This window comes from Bicyclus anynana, chromosome 17 (genome assembly GCF_947172395.1).
Source record: "Bicyclus anynana chromosome 17, ilBicAnyn1.1, whole genome shotgun sequence".
Classification (NCBI taxonomy): domain Eukaryota; kingdom Metazoa; phylum Arthropoda; class Insecta; order Lepidoptera; family Nymphalidae; genus Bicyclus; species Bicyclus anynana.
Window position 1 is genome coordinate 15,820,109 of NC_069099.1, and position 23,628 is coordinate 15,843,736.

At 35.5% G+C, this 23,628-nt stretch overlaps 4 protein-coding genes across 4 annotated transcripts; 2 read left to right on the plus strand and 2 right to left on the minus strand.

Annotated features, from left to right (window-relative positions):
• Positions 1-612: 612 nt before the first annotated feature.
• LOC112050142 (RNA-binding protein NOB1) lies at positions 613-2,158 on the plus strand. Its single transcript, XM_024088316.2, has one exon. The coding sequence runs from the start codon at positions 773-775 to the stop codon at positions 2,117-2,119; it is 1,347 nt and encodes a 448-aa protein (XP_023944084.2). The 5' UTR covers positions 613-772; the 3' UTR covers positions 2,120-2,158.
• A 225-nt stretch (positions 2,159-2,383) lies between these two features.
• LOC112050143 (FAM172 family protein homolog CG10038) lies at positions 2,384-6,744 on the minus strand. Its single transcript, XM_024088317.2, has 6 exons — positions 6,574-6,744; positions 5,701-5,998; positions 4,947-5,102; positions 3,972-4,167; positions 3,535-3,619; positions 2,384-3,072 (listed from the first exon to the last, which is right to left on the minus strand). The coding sequence occupies exons 1-6, from the start codon at positions 6,593-6,595 to the stop codon at positions 2,993-2,995; spliced, it is 837 nt and encodes a 278-aa protein (XP_023944085.2). The 5' UTR covers positions 6,596-6,744; the 3' UTR covers positions 2,384-2,992.
• Positions 6,745-8,035: 1,291 nt separating this feature from the next.
• On the minus strand, positions 8,036-9,718 carry LOC112050141 (syntaxin-18). Its single transcript, XM_024088315.2, has 2 exons — positions 8,865-9,718; positions 8,036-8,263 (listed from the first exon to the last, which is right to left on the minus strand). Exons 1-2 carry the CDS (start codon positions 9,639-9,641, stop codon positions 8,075-8,077), a joined length of 966 nt encoding a protein of 321 aa, XP_023944083.1. The 5' UTR covers positions 9,642-9,718; the 3' UTR covers positions 8,036-8,074.
• Positions 9,719-10,373: 655 nt separating this feature from the next.
• LOC112050140 (m7GpppN-mRNA hydrolase) lies at positions 10,374-21,886 on the plus strand. Its single transcript, XM_024088314.2, has 4 exons — positions 10,374-10,618; positions 10,875-11,037; positions 19,655-19,873; positions 20,560-21,886. Exons 1-4 carry the CDS (start codon positions 10,545-10,547, stop codon positions 21,238-21,240), a joined length of 1,137 nt encoding a protein of 378 aa, XP_023944082.1. The 5' UTR covers positions 10,374-10,544; the 3' UTR covers positions 21,241-21,886.
• Positions 21,887-23,628: the final 1,742 nt, after the last annotated feature.

A 23,628-nucleotide genomic window follows, 5' to 3' on the forward strand; every position in this document is an offset into this window, starting at 1 on the left:
TACTATTGGAATACAATATTTTTTTTACAAAACTACATTTCGCTTTATTGATTTTAGTGACATTTTCGTTAATTTGAAATTAAACAAACTAAAATATGAGAAACGTAATATACATAATAAAGCACAGTACATTCTGTTTACTCTCTCGCAAATTAGTTTAAATAATTTGAACGAAGTTAAGAAAAATTACTGTCTTGTTGTAGTACACGGTAAAAAGGACGTGTTTTATAGTATTAATTTGCTTATAAATCTAGTTACATAAAACAATAGTAAAGCTTAATAAATACTGAGTAAGTAATAAGTAATTCTTTAAAGTTTCAAATTAGCTGAAAAATTGAACAAATTATTGATTTTTTTTTATTTTATTTATGTAACTCCGCTATTCATCAAATTATCGATACATAGAGAATCCGATATTTAAAAAAATATCAACAGCCCTATCCCAAAGATCACTAAAAAAGTTTATCCACAGATGGACAATACCACCACAGAATAATAGGATACTACGACAACCATAGATACCATAGATCAAAGACACATATATTAATTTACTCTTTGGACAACACTTGTAGTACTGTAGAAAAAAATTACAATTGACATTTGGCATTTGCCATTTGTTGACGGACAGTGACAAGGTGAAGTGAAATTTGACAATTTTATTTTGATTTCGATGCACGTGTTACTATTCTATTTTGATTTTTAATTTAATATTCACAACTTTAAAATAAGAATAAGTTCGATAAATGTAATAATATAGCAGCAATACTGTTTCATGATCAACAAAATGTCGAAGAAAATAAAACATTTAGTCGTGGATACAACTGCATTCATCAGAGCAGCCAATTTGCAAGACATCGCAGAATCTGCATACACAGTACAAGAGGTGGTAGACGAGATAACCAACGACAGACAACGCAGGAAACTCGTCGTGCTGCCCTACGACTTGAAAATCAAAGATGTATTCACTGAAAACATCAAATTTGTCTCAGAATTTGCGAAGAAAACCGGCGATTACACGAGTCTTTCAGCCACAGATATTAAGGTGATGGCTCTGACATATCAGCTGGAAAAGGAGGTTATTGGTGCAGACCACCTAAAAACCGAACCAACCATTCAGAAAACCATTAAAGTAACTGGTCTGCCTGGTTATAATTCCAATGTGGATGAAAATACTATCACTCAATCTCAAAGTAGTCCACAAGTTTCAAATTTAGAACTTCACAGTAGTGATAATGCTGCAGTAGACAAAGGTCAAGAAAAACTTCCAAACCCTCAAGAAAATGAGGTTGATGTCACAGAAAGCAACCAAGTTAATAATGATTTAAGAAATGTTGAGATTACAGTAAAAGATGGTGAACAAAGTGATGATGATGATAATAAAATGGCTGAAGAGATTGCAAAACAAATTAAAAACATGGATTTGCGAGATGATGAAGATGTAGACAACTATATTGCCAAAGTTTCTGATAATGATGAAGAATCAGAGAGCGAGGAAAGTGACAGTGATGATGGTGAATGGATAACACCTAGCAACTTAAAAGAGAAGAAAAAAGAACTAGATGATGGAGTATTTGAAGAGAAAAATGTAGAAGTTGCATGCATAACATCAGATTTTGCAATGCAGAATGTTCTCAAACAGATTGGCTTAAATGTCACATCTATAGACGGGAGGGTCATAAGACAGCTACGTACATTCATTTTTCGATGCACAACCTGCTTTAAAACCACCAGCATCATGACTAAATTGTTCTGCCCCAAATGTGGACATGCAACATTGAAAAAAGTCTCTGTCAGTGTTGATGAACATGGTAATCAACATATCCACATAAATGGTAAGAAGCCCTTGACAGCTAGGGGGAAAAGGTTCAGTTTACCCACACCCAGAGGAGGGCAGCACTTCCAATATCCCATAGTAACTGAAGACCAACATATTCACAAGAGATTTGCAACTAGAATGGCTCGTAGCAAAACAAATGCATTGGACCCTGATTACACGGCTGGTTTCTCACCATTTGTCATGAAAGATGTTAATTCCAAGTCTGCAGTTCTGGGAGTTAGAGCAAATAAACAAGATATTAAGTACTGGATGAAACATTACTCTAAGGGAAAGAAGAAATGAAATGTATTATAAAAAAATAAAATTTTATTTGCAGTGTAATATTGTCAAGTATACTTATTTACATAAAAGTTAAGAAAACCAACCATTTCATTAAAAAATTTTACAATGATATTAAAACTACGTACCTAAAAATCTATAACTACATTTTATAAAAATTAAAAAGAAAATATACTAAATTTAAATTATATTTAAAGGCTCAGGCGTCGTAGAATCGAATCGTCCGAATCGACGATCATATATTCTTTATTTACATGATATAAACATTTTAAATGCAATTTTATTTAATATAATTATTTTAATAATTCTGTTATCAAAAATTGAATGTTGTAACTTTTTTTTATATTAATCTTTGCCAATAGCATGCACTTCATAATGGCAAAAAACTGGGAACAAATAAAAAAAAAATCCTGCATAATGCAGATGCGCTTAGTAGATACCTAGCCGTCTATAGATCTGATGGAACCAAAAACATATGTAGAGAAACAGACAAATATGAACCAATAGCGGCACAACCAGGTATATTGCTATTTCTTTGGGTCAAAAGATGCTGCTATTGGTTAAAAATTCTCTATTTGGGATAAGTTGTTGGTTGCATGCTTGGCCTACTAGTGGTAAATCACACTTATGCTTACCCTGATCAAAATCTTTGTACAAGCCCCTAATCATTATTGCTACAAAACAAATTACAATAAAAAGTTTCATTGCTAAATATGAATCAGTGTTTGTGCCTGTATTATATCACATATTCAAATTGATACAATCTATTCTTTCACTTTTTGTATCACATTATATTCAAAATTATTCAATTTCATACATCCTATTCATTCAATTTTTGTATCTCATTATATTCAATATTATTCAATTTGATACAACCTATTCTTTCAGTTTTTGTTCAAAGTAAGTAAAAACTGAGTCTATGCATTTACTTGATGTCATTTCATGTTTTGGATGACCTGAAAGCAAATAATTTTATATAAATAGAATTTTGGAAAGTAAAATAAATTGTTTAATATCCTTAGAAGCATAACTTTTTTTAAATTTATTTTCCAAACAAGACTTTGATTTTGAATAAATATGGCAAATATATTAGTGCTTTTTTAACCAACTTAAAAAAAGAAGAAGGTTCTCAATTCAACTGTATGTTTTTTTTGTATTATTTTTTTTCCATTTATAGTGCATGTTAACTAATTTGGAAAATCCTATGTGAGCAATTTGGAGGTACAGGTAAGTTATCTATCAACTAATTTTGAACTGTTGTATTTTTTTTTTTAACCACCAAATCAGTGATAAGACCGCTCATACTGTTGAGCTATTAATATTGTTATTGGTTGCTAATAAACAAAATAATAGTATTATTTTTCTTACCAATCAACAAGATAACAAAGAAAATAATACTATTTTATAAAAGCTCTTACCAGCTGAAACTCTTGTGATATCAAACTCTGGGGTCTTCATGGGGGTGTCTAATGGTGATGTACTTGATATCCAATTTTTTGATACCTGAAATTATTAACATATTTTGATGTTATATTTAAACCTAAGCTAATTACAAGACAAATGATGATGATTTCTTATACTGTAGTAGAGAGAAATATTTTGCTGTTATGGGTTGACAATGTCATGGCACGATTCTTAGTCCTACAAGTCACCACACATATATTTTCAAGAAGCATGAAGGGACACCATTATAATAAAATTGTAATATTATTGTCTTCCTGGAAAATTATGTACCTCTACTTTTTGGGTTTACTTGACTAACTCATGCCCATGACAGTTACTTGAATAAATAAAAAGGTTTGTGGTAGGCAGTGCTTTATGCATGTATGAGATGAATGACAAAATAAATACTCACTTTTTTCAAGTGCTTCGAGATTTTAGCACCAGAGAACCCGTGTACAGAGTCTGTCAGTGCCACGGCTACCACTCTCTTCTCAAATTGCTTTTTTTGTGCATCTGCCAACATGACAGTTAGTACTCCCCCATAGCTGTGTGCCACTATGACAATCATTGATGCTTTTGTGTTGTTTATGTATGTCTCCCACACATATCTGAAACCCATAATAGAACTTTGATATCTTTTAATATTCCAAGTTCCAGTAATTCAGTGTTGGATGGAATGAATTTGGGATTTTTACCTGGGTTATTGGGGTATGAAGTTTGGGGTTTCTCTTTGTTGCAAGACATTTTCATTATGTAGTATCAGCCACACACAATCAAGTTAGCTATCCAACATGCATAGAAATGCTTTCAATACTTTTTGCACTACCCATTTTACTAATAGTGCTGCAAGCTATGATATTATAGTTTGTAAACTTAATGGTGTGGCTGGTGTGATATATATCCTCTCATCCATCCATTCATCCAGTAAGCCATTCATCTTCATCATTAACAACCCTTATATGGCTCACTATTGAACATGTGTCTCCTCTGACAATGAGAGGGGTTAGACTAAAAGTCCACTACGCTACCCCAATGAGGATTGGCAGAGTTCACATACACAAAGAATTGAGAAAATTCTTAGGTATGCAGGTTTTCTTACAATGTTTTACCTTCATTTGAGGCACATGATATTTAATTTCTTAAAATAAACATAACTGAAAAGTTGGAGATGCATGCCCTAGACTGTACTTAAGCCTACACCTCCAAATTGAAGGCAGATGTCATGTCCACTGGGCAATCACAGCTTTTACTAAAATACTTATTTTTCTTTTGTTAATGTGCCATAGCAATGTGCTTGCATGCATGCCACTTTGTTTGATAGAAGTATCTTAGGTCATAGTTACTAAAATTCCCATCAAAATATAGTCTCACAATGATGATTACATACTTAGTGTGTTCCTCAGCTGTACTGCTATGTTTAATTGGTGTGTCTTCACGATAGTTGTCATTGCAATTCAGCACCATGACGCCATACCCTCGCTTCTGTGCTTGTCTGATGTATGGGATCTGAGTGCCTGTGTCTAAACTGTCATTGATTATGAGGCTGCAAGAAAGATAACAGACTAAAAACAATAGTTACTACTCATCAAGAATTGTTACAGACTTTTGACTATTTTTTTTTTTAAACTTTACAAGTAAGTTATTAGTTTGTTGTGTTTCTCCTCAAACTACGAGGGAGCATTTTTATATTCATGGAATGGAGAGGGTTGTATTTTGAAGATAAGAAAGTTGAAAGAAAGCAAAAAAACATTTATTGCAAATATTTTCTCACAAATAACACTTTGACTTGTAGTACCCACAAGCAATTTGTTTAAAGCTGTTACAGCTGATTGCACAATAGTAATGAATTTAAAAAAAAAAAAAACAATTAACACTTTAACACTATTGTAGACCCAGACCATTTAGGCAAGCCAAAAACCATAAGTAGTCAAGTATCATAATTGACACATGTCATATTTATTTCCCCCCTTCTCTTACATGCCATAAATATAAATTGCTCTCTCGTAGGTGCTCTTAGTATCTAATGTAATGCAAAACTCTCTTTCTCTACCCAGGCCCTAAGCCTTCTAAAATTTAAGTTCAGACCCCTAATTATGAGCTATTGAGGGTCATTCATTACAATGTAGACTTCTGATACTTACGAGCGAGCCCATTGACCAGCTCTGACAGCTCCAGAACCATGTATGAGGACCAACAAAACATCCTGTTTATCATAGTCTTTCGACACAAATATGAAAGTCCCATCATTCTCGGTGCTGCCTTGAGGTACAGGCAGTTTATGCAGTCCTTCTTTCTCCAGTAAATGATAAATGTAATCAGTAATAGCTGTGCCCAGGACTTCATAATGTGCTTGACATTCTTGATGGTCATTGCTGATGTTGAATTGGAATGGATCTTCACCTGGTACACCATTCTCTTCTAGTTTTCTTAGTTGTCCATCTGAGAATAAAGTTCATTATATTGATATTTTTAATAACGTCCATGGCACAGTGGTATGCACGGTGGATTTACAAGACGGAGGTCCTGAATTTGATTCCCGGCTGGGCTGATTGAGGTTTTCAAAGAAAAAAAAGAGCATTCTGGCAAGATGTCATATAGACACCGAAAGGAAGATTTAGATTTTTATTATTATACCACCAGGTGGTCAAATACTGCAGGATAGAGGTACATTGTTTTGCCAGCTCTTTTCAACAGAACCCGCCTTCTGAACCAACTGTAGTATTTACAAATAGTCAAACTTGATGTTTCAAAAGTGCTACTTGATGACTTGATGATCCTTGTTTTGTCATTTTGAGTATACATATTTGAATGGTTGTGATTTTGATGTCATAATAAAAAATTTAAACATTACAACTTCTGGGTCTATTTATGTAGTTGATATAGCATTGTAGAGTTGTAGTTTGATATTAATTATTTTGTATATTACTAAAATATAGTTGTAGCCCTGCTGAAGAAACTTATCAATATTCTTCGGTTAGGTGAAGAATTGGTAACATACAAAAAAAAAATTATACCTGCATTAAACGCGTAGCCCATTTCCGCAATAGTTTTATGTTATTTGAATATAAACGAAAAATTGGTCTCAGTGTTACAGCAAAATAAGTATTAAATATTTTCTTTGAATTTTAAGTTGAAAACAAAAAATTCAACCTGAAAATTAAAATAAATATATTTTTTAAATCGCGAGTTGACATTGATTGACATTTCATTTGTGGTCTGTGATTGACAGCAAGGAACATTGACAGTTACAATTTGACATATGAATATATTTTATTATCTGTGACATTGACATAGATAAAGAATAGATTTCGCTATCACAGAATATATAATACTTACGTTCATAAACACTGCTTTCGTTTTGGATTGGAAAAAGTATTTTAATATTTTTTTCCGGTTTTTTCTTAGTTAATTTCCGTAAACACTTTTCCCATTTTCATTTGTAGTTACTTTTTGCGGAATCTGTTTATGAAATTAGGTAAAGCTATAGAAATTACAATAGAAATTTAGAGCCTAGACTCAGAGAGGGAGCTGGGACATGACAATAGTCCTGCACGCTGGCCCTATGCGATTGTCAGTCTTCACACAAGCAGAGAATTATAAAAATTGTCATTCCACTGTGCCATCACAGTACTAATAAATCTATATATACTCTTTGGGATTTACTTTCATTCTACAAGCCATATCATGAATAGTTTTAGTTTTAGATTATAATTTTGTAAAACATATCCTTGTTCTGATATACAGCTTAATTTAATAAGGTATGGTAGCCCCTCGTGTGTGTATCACGCTTGAGAAGATTGATTTTGAAACACCTGTGTGTGGATCAAGCTTCTAAAGATTGATTTCATACTCATATCATTTTGACCTTTTTTTTGTTGTTTTAACCTATTCTTGTCACACTCTAACTTATTTCACATGTAGTAAAAAGAACAAGGATGGCATATAATCACTCATAACCTGTACAAAACACGTCTGTGATTAGTACTGACAGTTTTTAAAACCGCGCTCTAGGAGCGCGGTCTACAGACGAGGATTTCAAAATCATATTTTTTTTTAATCTTTGTACATTAGGAGTGTTTTATTCTTTGGTAGAGTAAAATAATGTATAGAAAAAGTAAAAAACCAAAGACAATCTAGAAATAAAGGTAAAAATTTAAATTATAGCGCGTTTTGTGCGACAGTCGGGCAACTATCGCGCGTTCGGATTTCAAAATTTTATTGAAAATTACTTGTTTTTACTGCATTATTACATTTATTAATTAAAATTAGCTTGTTTAATAACAATTCCAACAAAAAAATATATTTAAATAGCTCCTATAGTACATTTTAATGTAATCGGGCGTTTTAAACACGCGTGACCTTGGAACGCTCGACTTTTAAAGATGGCTCCACAGTTGGTGCACTTAGAAATTCGATGACACAGTGGAGAGGATATGGGTAGGGTGGAAGTAGGGAAGGGTAGTAAGCACACATTAGTCAAAGCAAAGCTTGACCAGGTCTGCTAGTCTTAAATATTTATTCATTATACCAATCTAAAAACAGTAAAGTAAATGACATAACAAGCAAGAAGAACAGTACATAGACTCTGAGACCCGCATTCCTCTGTATTGCTTGTTTTATTTGCTCGTTAGCATCCTTCATAGTCTCTGTTGTGCCCACAACAGTGTTGGCTATCCTGTCTATATCTTGCTCTTGTTGCAGAATCTGAGGAAAAAATTTAATATAGATTTCATTTAAATTGGAAAAATTGATTTACCCATAGTCAATATTTCAAAGGATAAGGTTATTTTCAAATCCTTTATGTGATTGGTATGCTGAACTGTACGAAATTGTGTTAATATTAAAATTATAAGAATAACATTTTTTTCAAGGTAGGTACTATTGGTAATGGTATATTTGTAGTTATTTATTTTTTTAAATATTTTGAAACAATTGGGCTACAATTTGGACTGGAGATAGTACCTTGGATTAATAAACAGGCTTTAATATCTAAAAAGATAACAGTTTCTGCAGAATTCTGAAAAAATTGAATTTTATACAGGCATGCCTTGATTGATTACAATATAACTTATTCTTAAGTATCTGAGAATTTTTTTGGGTTTGTAGTGGTAAATGATTTTCATAATTATTACAGTTGATCCGGAGATTACCCCCTACAATACAATTTCTAAAACAGATTATAAATTCAGTTTCTATACCAATATCATAAAGAGGTCTTTATTTAGAAAGTTTTATAGTAACATGGAGATATGATTGTTGTAACATAAGCTCTAATTACTCTGTTACTGATGCATAAAATATTTACCTTCTCCGTGAATATCTCTTGTAACTCTGCTATGTGGAGTACTTTACTCTCTATCTGCCTCACTTCATCCGTCATACTGTTAAGCTCATTCAGCAATTGAACATTTTCTGATTCAAACATTTGCAACTCCTCTGCGCTCAGCTCTCCTTCGTCTGATAACACTGCCACTTCATTCTCCGACAAGTCTAATTTACTTTTAGTATTATCTACTTCTTCTGTACCCACATTCTCCTCTTTTGGTGCATTTTCTTGTATAAAAGGGTTTGGTATATTGGATTTAGTCTGTGGTAGTTCTAAACGGGACAACTTACGAATATCTAATGCCCGTTTAACCCTAAGCGCTTTTAATTCGCTATGTATTTTGCATACAGATTTTAAGTACGAATCTATGAGATCTATAACAGCATCCATGAAGTCGCGAGTCTGTAGCGATAATGGAACCTTGCGGTTATCGTTCCTGAACTCCTTCAGTAAGTGGCAACAGGTATTAATTATTCGTTGAGCTCCCGTGTCTATTTGATCTCTCTCCGCTTCAGACATTTCGTCCCCGGTCACATCGTTATAGAAACTTAAATACCTTTCTCTGTGCTCGAGAAGAAAGTCCCGTAGTTTAGTTATTTGTGACGTTATATCTCTCGCCGTGGCCATAAAACCTGTCTTCGGTTTACTTCGAAGTATACGTTGTTTATCATCGTTTGTCGGGCTATGGATGCCGAAAGCTTTATTTCGAGTCTTAACTGTTTTTATACAAGCTTTGAATAACGGTGTGATATCCATAACTTGAGTTATAACACGAAATCTGTTTTTAATCAATGCAAAACTGAAATCAATATTTATTCAATCCACCTTCAAATCTCAACAAAACAACCACAGAAAACAGCCAACAAACAAGGTGACAGTGACAGGTGTACAAAGACAAAGAGTATATTGCAATCATTAAAATTACTGTAATTCGTATTCGTAATTTTTAATCTGTGTTAAACTCTATGTGTAGCGAATTGTCTATCTGTATCAGGGTTCCCAACTTAGGGGTTTTCCCCCCAGATTTAGGGGGCAAATGAGTGAAATGGGATTTTTTTAGGGGTCTGAAATTTTTAGGGGTATTTTCAGGGATTTTTTGACTCTTTAATATTTTTAAATTGATAATAATTTTAATATTTCTTTCTTGGCCTAGCGACTTATAACGACATTCTGACGACAACTCTGAGGCAATTGGAGGCAATTTTCATCGAATAAAAAAAAAATGGTAAATTTGTTCATTGTCAACATGTATGATTTCAAAAAATCTGAATCTTCAGATAAAGACGTAGTATTTTGTCTGTATTAAATATAGACTTTTGAAACATATGACAGCATATTATTTCTAAATTATTATGAATTTATATTTTTTAGGGGGACAACTCAATAATTAAGGCGATTTTAGGGGTTTTTGACACCAACTTTAGGGATAAATATTTTGGAGAGTTAGTAACACTGATCTTTATCTATATTTTATTTGACGTTTGTGTTGTCTATGTGTTGACTGTTGACAAACATGAAACAATTTGTTTTGTGCGTATTTATATTTTTTAATGTCCTGGAAATGAAAAATCGTTTCAAAGTAAATTTTTCGATTGTATTTTGCTAAAAATTGTTAAACGTAAAAGTTTACTTTGCAACTGTATATACGTACGCGATAAAATGACTTCAACTGACACAAATTTTCGTAAGAGCAAGCACTCCATACCAATTGATATATTAGATGATCTTTGCAGGTAAAAGCTATTAAGTCTCAAAGTTGAAACGATGTAGTCTTCACAATTTGAATCTTCCAACTAATATGATTTCTGAAATTACTTCCATTCCTTTTTTATTGAGCGTTGTAGGTTATGCATCTTACTATGGTTGGATTTGCTCAATTCTTTTATTTGACTTTCAACATTATATTATGTGTCAAGTCAAACACAAGTCGCAGCAGCGATTATCTTCACATAAAAAATTCAGTTAATAGGTGTAATGTTTAATTTTCAGCCGTTTCATAATCAACCTACCTCCGGAAGACAGAGGAAACCTAGTGAGGATTTGCTTCCAGATAGAACTGGCGCACTGGTTCTACCTGGACTACTATTGCACTGACGACTCAACCAAACTCAACCCCTGCGGCATTAGGGAGTTTGCTGCACATATCTTTCAGGTACAATATAATAATTAATATGTATATTACTATCAAAGACCTTATACTTATAACAAGACTGTGCACCTAAAATTTTTGCTAAGCTAAAAAGAGATCTAGTGTTGTTGACTTAAGGTAGCTATTTCTTTATAGGTGATAGCTAGCAAAAAACGGTCCTGGCGAGAGGGCTCCCAATGGTTGTGTGTCCTTGTCTGACGTCTTGCCAGCTTAACTAATTATTGGGCTTGATAGAAATGGTAGAAAATTTTATATTTTGCATCTTTATGATTTACCAAAACAAATAATCTATAATCTTTGAAACTTATTGTAATAATTATACGGTTTATATAAATAATAATTATTTTGTTGTATTTAAATCATAATCTATTAAAACTGAGTAAAAGTAATACTTAAAAGTTTTAGACTGGTAATAAACATTAAATGCAAGATGGTGGTTTGTTTTTGTTTACTTGTTTGGTTAATTTTCGTGCTTTGATTTGCGATTTCATAAATTTTCTTATTTAACCTGTATGTTTTTCATGAAAAATGGTGAATTCATATTGTGACAGGGTGCACAAAAGAGTCTTATCCTGGTAGCAGCTTTTCTTTCCACGGGAAAGTGAAATTCTTTAGGCTCACCATGAAATAAGTAGATCAAAGATTTTTCAAGTTTTGTACTGTGGTCTCGTAGTAATAGTTAGGTAGATACTAGATAAGTACCGACTTACTTTAAATTACCTTGAAAATTTAAATCTTGCAACGCCTTTTTCACATAATTTTAATAATAATTTTTACTCGAAAATTAATATGTTTTGTGTTTGTACAAATATAACTTTAGACAAAATTCAGTTTAATTTTTTTTTAAATATTAAATTATGATCTTTGCCTGTCCCCGAATTTAGTTGGGGCAAAATTAAAAAAAATATTTAACTCTTCATAGCTGATGACAGCAGTTCTAATTTTAAAATTCATTCCGGCCCTTAATTCCGGTGGGAAGTAATTTGTATGAGTTATTGCCTCCCTATGGTGGGAAGCAGCATTTTCCACCCAATACACAGATCAAAACAACACTACTTTCCGAGTATGAGAAATGAAAAAAAATATTCCAATTTAAGTCTTTCTTTTAATCCAAGTGTAAGTGAGCACATTCTAAAATAATATATTTTTACTCACAATAAATTAGGAAGATGTAGGTAGCATAGTTATGTAGAATCAATATTTATTAGTATACTTAAACAATCGTTTTTAAAAGCTATTTGTACTGTGTCCTGTTTTGTCATGGTCACCTAATTAGAAAAGGACACACAACCATGGAGAGCCCTCTCGCTCGGACCGTTTTCTTCGCCATAGTGCACAGTCTAGTTAGTAAGTATAAGGTCTTTGATTACTATACAGTTAGCCCTTCTTCTTCATCCTTCTGGGTTGTTCGGCCAATGGCCACACACATACAATGGCCAATCACATGGCCAAGTGCGGACACTTGGCCATCTGATTGGCCGTTGTATTTTTTTTTTTTATTCTTAACAAGTTAGCCCTTGACTACAATCTCACCTGATGGTAAGTGATGATGCAGTCTAAGATGGAAGCGGGCTAACTTGTTATTAGGAGGATGAAAATCCACACCCCTTTCGGTTTCTACACGGCATTGTACCGGAACTCTAAATCGCTTGGCGGTACGTCTTTTCCGGTAGGGTGGTAACTAGCCACGGCCGAAGCCTCCCACCAGCCAGACCTGGACAAATTAAGAAAATTTCAATCTGCCCAGCCGGGGATCGAACCCAGGACCTCCGTCGTTATATACACCGCTCATACCACCTCGCCACGGAGGCCGTCAAAATGTATGTGTAGTGCATAGCGTATTGCATTTAGCTCTATTAAGCTTAATTAAAGGCAAGGTGCAACCAATATTTTCATACATATATAAAAAAAATACAAATGAATAACATTGAATTCTATTATAATATAACCGTTTTCCCCCCGAAGGGCAGAAAACGATTATTTAGGTTTCAGCCGAAGCTTGACCCACTGTGAGATTACAATCTTCAAATTTTGCGTAATTGCAGTGTAAACCCCTCAATATTGAAATAAAGAGGGTAGGTAGAAATCGTTCGCGACGCCGCAATCGACGGTGAGCCGAAATAGACTCAGTACTCTCACAAGCCGGCAAGGCATGAAAATTTAGTGGGTCAAGCTTCGGCTGAAACCTAAATAATCGTTTTCTGCCCTTCGGGGGGAAAACGGTTATATTTAGGTGTTCGAGCCTCGCTTGACCCACTGTGAGAGGTGTTTATATTCTGCCGGCGATGGCAAGGCGTACTGTGAAGAACGATTTTTTAGGATAATAAATAAAATGATAAGGTGGTGTTGAGAAAAATAATATAATACTTCTTTAATTAATCTTTGATTTGATTTGAGTTAACAAAACTTAAAAATACAATTGTTTGATTTGCCACATTATCTATTCTCTTTGAATTGTGAATTCTATTCAAATTAAATAACTAGCAGAAATTTCACAAAACCCAGAAGGAGAAAATCACATATTCATGACATATTATAAATTCATATATGTGTAAATGATTCACTCAAAGTAATGTTGTTACTTGGAAGACTTTTATGTGGAACTTCTTTAAAGTAATATTTCAGAAAAGTATCCTTACTTCTCCAATTTCCACGACAGAGAACATCGTCTAAATTGTAATTTCTATTGGACCAATTATCTGTGTTTACAGCAGCTCTAAAACTGCCAGGGGTAGCAAGGATGTTCGCTGATTTGAACAAGGTTCGAAGCCAACCCGAAATAACAGTGCGTGAAGCAGCTTTAACTTTACCCCTAGTGGTAATAAATAAACTAGATGTTCTGTTGGCCCGACGCGATTTAGAAATATCAATTAACTTTTTTACCCAAAATGTAACATCTAATTTATTTATAATATTTCGAGTTAATTTCCACCCTGATTGTCTAAAGTTGACCGAGTCCGTTTTAGATCCGTACTTTGGCCAAAAAATCAAATGATCGTCATGAGATTCAAAGCAGTCAGGGCTAATATCGAGTAAAGTTAAATCATGTACTCTTCGTCCGGAAGATAAGAGTAACAATGCCGAAGTATGACGAGACACTTGAAACAAGCTATTAATATCGAAAGTGTAAATATTCAAATAGTCCATCAGCTGACTGACCTCCCACGTTAGAGGTTTAGGAACGGGAGGTTGACTTTTAAAAATAGCTCTTAATGCTTGTTTAACTAAAAAATGATTACTTAGATACTCGGTATTTTCCGGCTTCGCAAACGTAGTAACTACCGACTTATGAATTGCTATAGTTCTCGCCGCTAGTTTAACGTGTTTATGGAGATAACAAATATATTTAGCTAAGTCTACAGGAGATGGATCATCGATCTTAATGTTATTATCTTTAGCCCAACATTTCCAGCGCATCCAGGCCGGTTTATAGGTTTTAAGAGTGGATTTACGCCAGACTGTTTCTAGAAGCTTGCGGTCCTCTGTCGCCCAGGACTCTAGTAACTGCGACCAGCCTGTATTTTCCAGACCTGCAAACATATGTTCTTTATTGCTTGAGGTGGCTTGTTGGTCCTCAAGTCGAGAAGGCTCTCCTCTAGATCGGGAATGGTAAACGGTTGGCCTAGGGATCTCTGATATAGCTCTGCTTTCCAAAACGTTCTCTCCCATTTTGGGGCTACCAGAAGATAAATGCCCGAACATTGGTTTAGATGTCTCAGTACCCGGGGTACTAACGCTGGGGGAGGAAAGAGCCAACCTAGCTTGAAGTTCCAATTTCGGCTGAACGCGTCGACGAATAGACAGTTCGGATCTCTGGCATCTTCGCTTACATATCTGGGGAAGATCGCTGACCTCGCACTTGCAAACAGATCTACATCTGGTTTCCCCATCACCATGAATATTTTTTGAAGTGCCTTCTGACTTAGAGTCCATTCTGGTAATTCCATTGAGCGGGATAAACTGTCTGCGATCCCGTTGTACTTCCCGGGAATGTATCTTGCTATTAGATTTATCTGAAATTGTTTGGCCAGACTTAGAATTCTCTGAGTAATTCGAAGGAGCGGTAAGGATCTGGTGCCGCCTTGTTTCGTTATGTAGGCTACAACACATCTGTTGTCTGTTTGAACCATTACAGTCTGACCTTGAAACTGGGGTCCCTTTCTCTTTAATGACTCTAGTACGGCCCACAACTCTTTTTGATTGCTGTGCCAGGGACGTTGCTGTCGACTCCAGAGCCCGTTTATCTTCTCGTTGCCCACTGTAGCGCCCCAGCCCGACCCCGCTGCATCTGTTGTTAAAAATATTGTAGCTTCTTTTTGATGAATCGGGGATATCTGGGAAATGTTTCTCTGCCACCATTGTAGTTCCTTTAGAACTTTCCCAGGGATCAGGTATTTCTTTTGTTTTTGGTTTTTCGGAAGTTTGTTTGCCGCTATCTGTATTTGACGACTGTGTAGTCTTCCTAGTGGGACGACGAACGATGCAAAATTTATGCTCCCTAGTAAGACCTTTGCCAGCCACCATGTCCACCAACGGTTTTTGAGGAATTTTTGTATGAGTACGGTGCATTTCTTGATTGTTCTCGGAGGCAACTGTTTCAGGTTTTTGTTGGTGTTCCAGATTATTCCGAGATATTCCACTGTTTGTGTAGGGGAGAGGTCGGATTTTCGATAGTTTATGCACCATCCCATTTTGAGTAGGTGTTCTTGAACATATTGACTGTGCTGAGATAATATTACTGGGTTGGTGTGAAGAAGAAGAAAATCGTCTAAATATACGATTACTCGGATCCCCTTTTCTCTGAAAAAATTTGCAACCCAGTTAGTTATCTTAGCAAATATATACGGAGCAGTCGCCAGGCCAAAAGGTAAGCAAGTCATTTCATATAATATGTTCTCAAAATTAAAGGCAAGAAACCGTCTATGCGACTTAATGATAGGAATATGAAAATAAGCCTGTGATAAATCAATTTTTACCATAAAGTCAAGATCTTGTAAGCAAAGAGGAATTTTATAATGGTTAATCAAATGAAACTTTGGTGGACGTAAGTAGTTATTAAGTAATTTTAGGTTAAATATTGGCCTGTTAGAACCGTCAGACTTCTTTCTTAGGAATAAAGGAGAAAGAAAACCTGATTCGCTCAAACATTTCTCAATTGCCCCACAATGCAATAGTTTTTGTAATTCCTTTGTTATTGCTGAGCCAGATTTTACTAAAAGTCGATGACAGATTGTTGAATTAAACTTTCTTAATGGGGGAGAGCGAGTGAATGGTATTTTATACCCAGATAAAATAGATAATATAGATTTTGGAGCACCAAGGGACTTGCAGACTTCTAGATTGTCGCTCACCTGCCCAGCCTTAAAAGTATCTTTTAACTTAAAATTTATTTTTTCCTTCATATTTGGCCCTCTTGAATTTTCCTGGTGTGGATGATGGGCGTTTTCTTGAAGCGAAGCCACGATTGGTTGTTCTGGCATCATTGAACTTTGGTTTTTCTTTCTGGTTGGAAACATTAACGTTTCTAGGTTGCCATTTCTGTTTGTTAATGTGATGGAAGGAGCGTTTTTTAACTGGAAAAAACTGATTGATTCCACCTTGTTCTTTTATATATTCCCCCAATTGCGGTTCGGCAAATAGGTGGGTGTTGGAAGGTGGAATGTTATGTAGAAGTTCGTGTAATGTCTTATTGGATGGTTTGTAGACAGATCTACGGTGTTGAATAACCTCCGCTCTCTTCCCACAAGTGTATTGTAAGAGAGCATCTGAAGTGCGACGAAATGCAGAATCAGTTGCTAGAAAGTTTTTGCTGATGTGCGACTTAACATCCGGACTTGCAGTATTATAAGTGTCTTGAAAATGTTTTCTTTGTTGTAGAAGCCCATGACAAATAGCCCCGAGACATGCATCCATTTTCTCTAAAAATGAAACTGTTTGCCAACTCGGAGTCACCTTTGCTAATGAACTATTTACTTTCAAACTAGTGAAGACTGGTGTGGCTTGGAACTGTTTTTGGACTTCGGAAAACCGAATATTTTGCCACGACGATTCACCAAGCCTCTGGCAATGAGTTCCTTGCTTGATCAAGGTTTCTTCGGCGTGTCCTATTTTGCTCTCAGACTCCTTGGTATCTGGTGCAAAGTCAAAGAAATTAAGTACCTCCTCATCTGGAGTAGCTTCCTGAGATAGAGAATTTTCCAGAGCGGGGGCGATCCAGTCATTCTCTAAATTGTCATCATCCTCTTGTGTATCAGAACTATCAGAATCAGGATGATTTCCCCTTTTTTGTGTTAGCAAAACAGAGTGTTGCTTAGAAATTTCTATCAGCTGTTTCAAAATTTCATTTTGTTGCTTCATATATGTTTTTGTGTCTGGTTCTGGACTGTGAGCCCTCTTTCTAGATTTCCTCAATGAGGTGGAGGACGTGGCAACAGAGGATGCGTCATCATCATCTCTTAACATTGATGTGGCCTCTTGACGTGACAGGAAGTGGCTTTTGATAGAAGAGATATTTTCCAAAAACCCATTGTATGCGTCAGTGGGATGGATTTGTTTCACAATAGAAAGTGGAGAATAAATCAGGGCTCTGCCCAGCGGTGAACAAATTAAATCGCCTTTCAATAATTTGTATCTACGTTCGCTAAGCCCATTAGGGCACCCGTAAGCCTTCGCTAGTTCGATAGTAGGTATAGCGAAACGCAGCCTGTTTTCGTTATCCGATGAAATCCTTTCTCCAAAAAGATCCTGGTAGGACACGTTATTAACTTCCCAGGACCTCCAATTTTGTGGGTAGAATTCATCCAAAATATTAATAATTCTTTTGAAAAAATCCCCTTGTCCAGAAGGTGGCACCCACCGGCATAAGTCTTCAAACGTTATGCGTTCCATGATCTGAAAAGATCGTAATATGATAATTACTATAGTCAAAAGACCTTAGACACATCATGTAGAGCAGTATAATGCTCGCACATTACGACTTTGGCATTCAGACGTCGCCTGCCGTGTCGGCTGACTAGACGGCGCCTGCCATAGCGGCCGGTCAGCCGACGTCTGCGCTCGCACAGCCGACGGCTGAGCCGTGAGACGTCGCCTGCCATGTCGGCCGGCCAGGCGACGTCTGCGCTGCGAGACGTCGCTTGCTAAGTCGGCCGGCCAGACGACGGCTGAGCTGTCAGACGTCGTCTGCCTTGTCGGCCGGCCAGCCGACGTCTGCTCTGTGAGACGTCGTATGTGCAAGGTGGCACAAATTTTAGACATTCGGTATGTCCAAATAGTGAGTCTGCCGTCCGAGGAGCGGGCATTCACTACAATGAGAATTCTCTCATTTTCGACGTTTATTAGGTCCACATAGCGATCTTGCCGTCCTAAGAGCGGGCATTTGCTAAAATGAGAATAATGTCTCATAAAACTAGACCATTAACGAAATATCACCGATAATAGTATTCACTGTTAACTCACCTTAGGTATATCACGATTTTTACACACACGAATTTTAACACTGCACACTTTACAAAATTTGAAGACGTACTGAGTCTATTTCGGCTCACCGTCGATTGCGGCGTCGCGAACGATTTCTACCTACCCTCTTTATTTCAATATTGAGGGGTTTACACTGCAATTACGCAAAATTTGAAGATTGTAATCTCACAGTGGGTCAAGCGAGGCTCGAACACCTAAATCTATACTATTATTTTAGAGAGGAAAGATTTAATTGTTTGTTTGCATTGAATAAGCTTTGAAACAAGTGAACCGCTTTGAAACAAGTAGATTTGAAATTTTTTTCACTGTTGGGAAGGTACACTATGCTTGGGTGTTATAGGCTATATCTTATCCCCGTATTCCTACAGAAAAGGGAACTCACGGGTGAAACCACATGGTGTGTGCTAGTATTAAATTAACACCTTTTAGCTATATGCCCATCAATATAGAACTACAGTAGGTTTTTAAAAAAAATATATTTTTAATTTTTGTCTGTGTAAGAAAGATGAGAGGATTGGATCCTTACTTACTAACTTAGTCTATATTGTATCTTGTAGTGTCTGCTAGATTTTAATATTTTTAATAACAGTATCTCCTATGCTGAAGGACAATAATTTGTTATGTTTATGTTTATGCTAAATAAATACATAATTGCAGATGCTGACACAGGATAGATCCCCATTGACTTTGCAATTTTTAATACTATTTTCGTAAATATTTAGGGAGATAATTATTATTATTTGACATGTATGTAAAAGCTGAATTATCCCACATTATTTACAGTGATTTTTTGTTAACATTAAAAGCTCATTAAAACAAGATATTTGCTTTTGTTAATAATTACATGAGCTTAAACAGTTTGTAGACTAGGAAAGGCTTATGTCAGACATTCTAAACTACAAGATATCTTTCATAATAAAACTATTACTAAATCTAAACCAATATTCTAACAGATTGCTATCCTATAGGATAATCTCTATATCTACTAAACCGATTTTGAAAATTCTTTTACCACTAGGAAACCACAATTCTCAAAGAAACGGTACTTTGTGGGTGAAACCATTTTTCTTTATTGTGTAACTTTTAAATTCAGTAATGGGTCATCATTGTATATTTTATATGTCATGAAATATTATTACAGCATGTACCACAGCTTCGTGAGCACATAAGGAACCTGGATGAAGTTCTTGACAACTGGCGCGAGTACAAACAAACTGTACCAACTTACGGCGCAATCTTACTTGACACTGACTTGACTCATGTGCTACTGGTGCAGTCCTACTGGACAAAAGCTTCTTGGGGCTTCCCCAAGGGTAAGGTTAATGAAGATGAAGAGCCTTGGAAGTGCGCTGCTAGAGAAGTTAGTTGATTTTACAATACTTATTAAAAAAGAAAAGACAAAACTTTGCTTTAAGTATAGATCTCGCCATATTCTTTGATTTTTATCTGATACTGATAGAGTATGCAACACACCAAATTGTGTAGTATTATGCTGGGATATGTTTTTGTTTTCTCCGCAACCACATACTTTGTGTTCAGAGCAAACTCAAAGTTTGATGTGACCTACACAAGTTGAGCCGGATTTATGTCTCACTTGCCGTGTCAAACAAAAGCTATGATACTGATGTGTCACGATATGACACGTCAGACAAATATAAATCCGCCTTAATTGACTTTGATTTGTGACATTATTTTAAAACAAAGATAAAACTTTAAATATTCCTTTACCGATCGCCAAACAACTCAACACAAGTTACAATTAGATTAGCCTCATATTTCAGCCTATAAGCCTAACATGTTACCCATGATATGTCAAGACAAAACAACCATTTGCGACCTAAATGTCGCTCTCTGTTTTGTCCCAATGCTAAGAAAGAGAGAGCTATATTGTAATATATTGGTCGATTTGTCTTCACGAGATAATGTCGTGGGTCGCATGTTACGCCTACTTAAATTGAAAACGCTCTAAAGCTTTATCTCTATTATTTTGAAATAGATGTAAATAACAATTTCTTATTTAATTTATAACATTTTTGTTTTTTACAGGTACTTGAAGAAACTGGTTTTGACATCACCGGCCTAATAAACAAACAAGACTATATCGAAGCGATGATCCATGACCAAATTGTTCGCCTTTACATAATCGGCTACATATCGCGCGACACGAAATTCCAGCCGAGAACTAGGAATGAAATAAAAGCTTGCGAGTGGTTCCCGATCGCTGACCTACCTGCCAATAGAAAAGACATGACACCAAAAGTTAAAATGGGGGTAAGTCCCAACGCGTTCTTCATGGTGTTGCCATTCGTCAAAAGAATGCGTCGTTGGGTTTCTGAACGTAAACAGAAAGTTTTTAGACGTACGCGACACAAGTCGATGGGCGAAATTGAGTCGTGCAATGGCAAGAACAAACCAATTTCTCAAGGATTGCAAAATGAAATAAAAGAGTACCAACAGAATTCCGAACATAAATACAAAAATAATCATGGCGGCCACTCCAATACGAAGAATGGCAACACCGCGAATGGGAACAGAAAGGGCGGGAAAATGGCAAAACGTCAACTGTTTACGCCACAGAATATGCATTCTAACAATTTTTCGCCTGTCAACAAAGATAACAGTCCTACAAACGATACTGAGGAAAATTCCTACGTTATGAACTTTGTGGCGCCATCTTGGGCGAATTTCAGATTTGACAGACGCGCCATCTTGGAATGTCTGACTTGAAATGAAATATTGTTGTAATTTAGGATTGATCTCAAGTAGGCTCTGCACAACCATACACTTGTTAACACCCTCATGCAGCACAGCATCTACAATTGTTACTTTCTTTCATATAATTAATAAATTAATGTAGTTAACAATAGTTGTTTAATGTTTTATTTAACTAGGATAGTACAGTTAAACCAAAAACCAGTACCAGTCAAGAGTCAATATGACAACTAAAACTGATGTATTCTATCACTCTATGGTACCAATATCTTCATACTATTCCAGTTAAATACAATACTATTATGGGCCTTTCTTTAAAATTTGTTTGTATGCAGTGTAATTCCTAATTATTGATAGTCCAGTAGTGCTATTCTGTGATGAAGATTTTATAACTCGACAATGTGAGCTTCGAATTCGTCTCTGTTTCTCTCTATCTACAGTATTATGACAGACAGAGAGAGATAGAGACAATTTCGAAACACTATAAAAATATTGTTATAAAATATTCCACAGGTGGAATCATTATAGAAATTAAAAGATCAATCACATTTATCTCTTTATTGGTATAAAAGTGTATTGGGTTGTGCAGCATTTTAAAAGCACTTGTATTATTTGAATACATTGATATATAAATTCGATATCGAAAATAAATATTTTTACGAATTTTTGATTTTTTTTTCAAGTTCCCATCACCCTGTAGACGTAGAAAACTAAAACAAAACTGTAGTATTATTAAACAACGATGCAAGTTTAACTATGTGTGCCATAATATTGGCCTGTTACGCCGAGCGCCTACAAAGGTCCGTGCGTTGTTATGTACATAAACGGAATCTAACGGAACTAGCGGACGCCCGCGACTTCGTTCGCGTGAAACTCGATGTAAACTTTCAACTACCTCTACCCTACTCCTACCCTACCCTTAGGGGTATAAAAATAGATCTTGGCCTATTCTCATAGATACCGAATAAGCACAAAAAATTTCATCAAAATCGGTCAAGCCATATCGGAGGAGTATGGCAACGAAAACTGACACGAGAATTTTATATATTAGATAAAAAAAAACCAAGATTTTTTAGATATAAGCAATAACTATAACTGCCGGGTGGTTAGGGTAGGTCTGGGCCAGGAATGGCCATTTCCCTTTGATACACATGTTGATTTCTGTGACACAAAATACAGAGGTGTACCGTGAATATATGAAATCTGAATACGAGGGGGCAGGATGGATTTAAAAAAAAACTTTCAAACTCCATCGTGTGACATATCAAATTCTGCTGGATAATGGACGACAAAATTGAGGCAAAAAGTTTTACTTTAAAAGCGAATACCTATTGTTTTTGTATTGCACTAATGAGATTAAAATAAACATATAATTAAAACAATATGTTGTATATTGAATATTTTAATTTTAATTAGTAATAATACATTTAAGAAAACTAGGATGCAATATCGAGGAACACATTGAACACATTCTCTGCTATAAGGGAGATACACCTGGACTGCACGGAGTTGGGTTTCTTATTGACAGGAAGCACAAGGCCAACATTGTCGAGTTTGCAGGAATATCAGAACGGGTAGCCTTACTACGCATGCAATTTGGAGAATTCCAGTTATCACTCATTCAAGTATATGCACCAACTGAAGAAGCAGATGAAGATGTACTAAACAAATTCTATGAAGACCTGGAAAAAGCTCACGATACACCTGACAAAAACATATTGATACTAGGGGACTTCAACGCCAAGATTGGAAAACCTAAGAAGAAAGAAAATCTCATACTGGGTAACTATGGCTATGGGAAACGTAACCAAAGGGGTGAGAGATTAATCCAATATGCCTATGAACATAAGCTCTGTATAATGAACACATGCTTCAAGAAAAAGCCCAGCCGCAGATTTACTTGGATTTCCCCTGACGGAAAAACCAAAAACGAAATAGACTTCATTATGAGTAACCAGCCCAAGTCTATAACAAACATAGAAGTTCTGAGCAAAATAGACTTTCCATCGGACCATCGACTAGTCAGAGCCTCTCTGAAACTGGAAAAGCCATCATTGTCAAGAAGGGCATTCAAAACATTACCAGAATTGCCTGAAACTGATAATGAAAAATCCAAGTACCTAAATAACTTGAGAAAAAATATTATTAACCACCCAACAGACATATGCAACAATATAGATGTTCAAACTTGCTATGATGCCCTGGAAACAATAATTAAACAAAGCCTGAAAGTGGATAAAGACCCTAAAACAACAAAAATACTAAGTGAATCAACACAAAATCTAATAATTGAACGCTCCAATTTAATGAAACAAAAAAATAAAACCAAAGAAGATAAAACAAAACTTAAAAATCTATTCAAAACAACAAACAAAGCCATCAGAAAAGATTATAAAGACCACA

What these genes read in the sequence shown, in the direction of transcription:
- LOC112050143 (XM_024088317.2), bottom strand. Translation starts at nt 6,595, where the DNA reads ATGGGCTACGCGTTTAATGCAG. An exon ending in GCTGGTCAATGGGCTCGCTC is followed by an intron (nt 5,103 to 5,700) that starts GTAAGTATCAGA and finishes TCTTTCTTGCAG; the next exon opens with CCTCATAATCAATGACAGTT. An exon ending in ACAGCTGAGGAACACACTAA is followed by an intron (nt 4,168 to 4,946) that starts GTATGTAATCAT and finishes TATGGGTTTCAG; the next exon opens with ATATGTGTGGGAGACATACA.
- LOC112050141 (XM_024088315.2), bottom strand. Translation starts at nt 9,641, where the DNA reads ATGGATATCACACCGTTATTCAAAGCTTGTATAAAAACAGTTAAGACT. An exon ending in AAGAGATATTCACGGAGAAG is followed by an intron (nt 8,264 to 8,864) that starts GTAAATATTTTA and finishes TTTTTTCCTCAG; the next exon opens with ATTCTGCAACAAGAGCAAGA.
- LOC112050140 (XM_024088314.2), top strand. Translation starts at nt 10,545, where the DNA reads ATGACTTCAACTGACACAAATTTTCGTAAGAGCAAGCACTCCATACCA. An exon ending in ATATTAGATGATCTTTGCAG is followed by an intron (nt 10,619 to 10,874) that starts GTAAAAGCTATT and finishes TTTAATTTTCAG; the next exon opens with CCGTTTCATAATCAACCTAC. An exon ending in TTGCTGCACATATCTTTCAG is followed by an intron (nt 11,038 to 19,654) that starts GTACAATATAAT and finishes ATATTATTACAG; the next exon opens with CATGTACCACAGCTTCGTGA.
- LOC112050142 (XM_024088316.2), top strand. Translation starts at nt 773, where the DNA reads ATGATCAACAAAATGTCGAAGAAAATAAAACATTTAGTCGTGGATACA.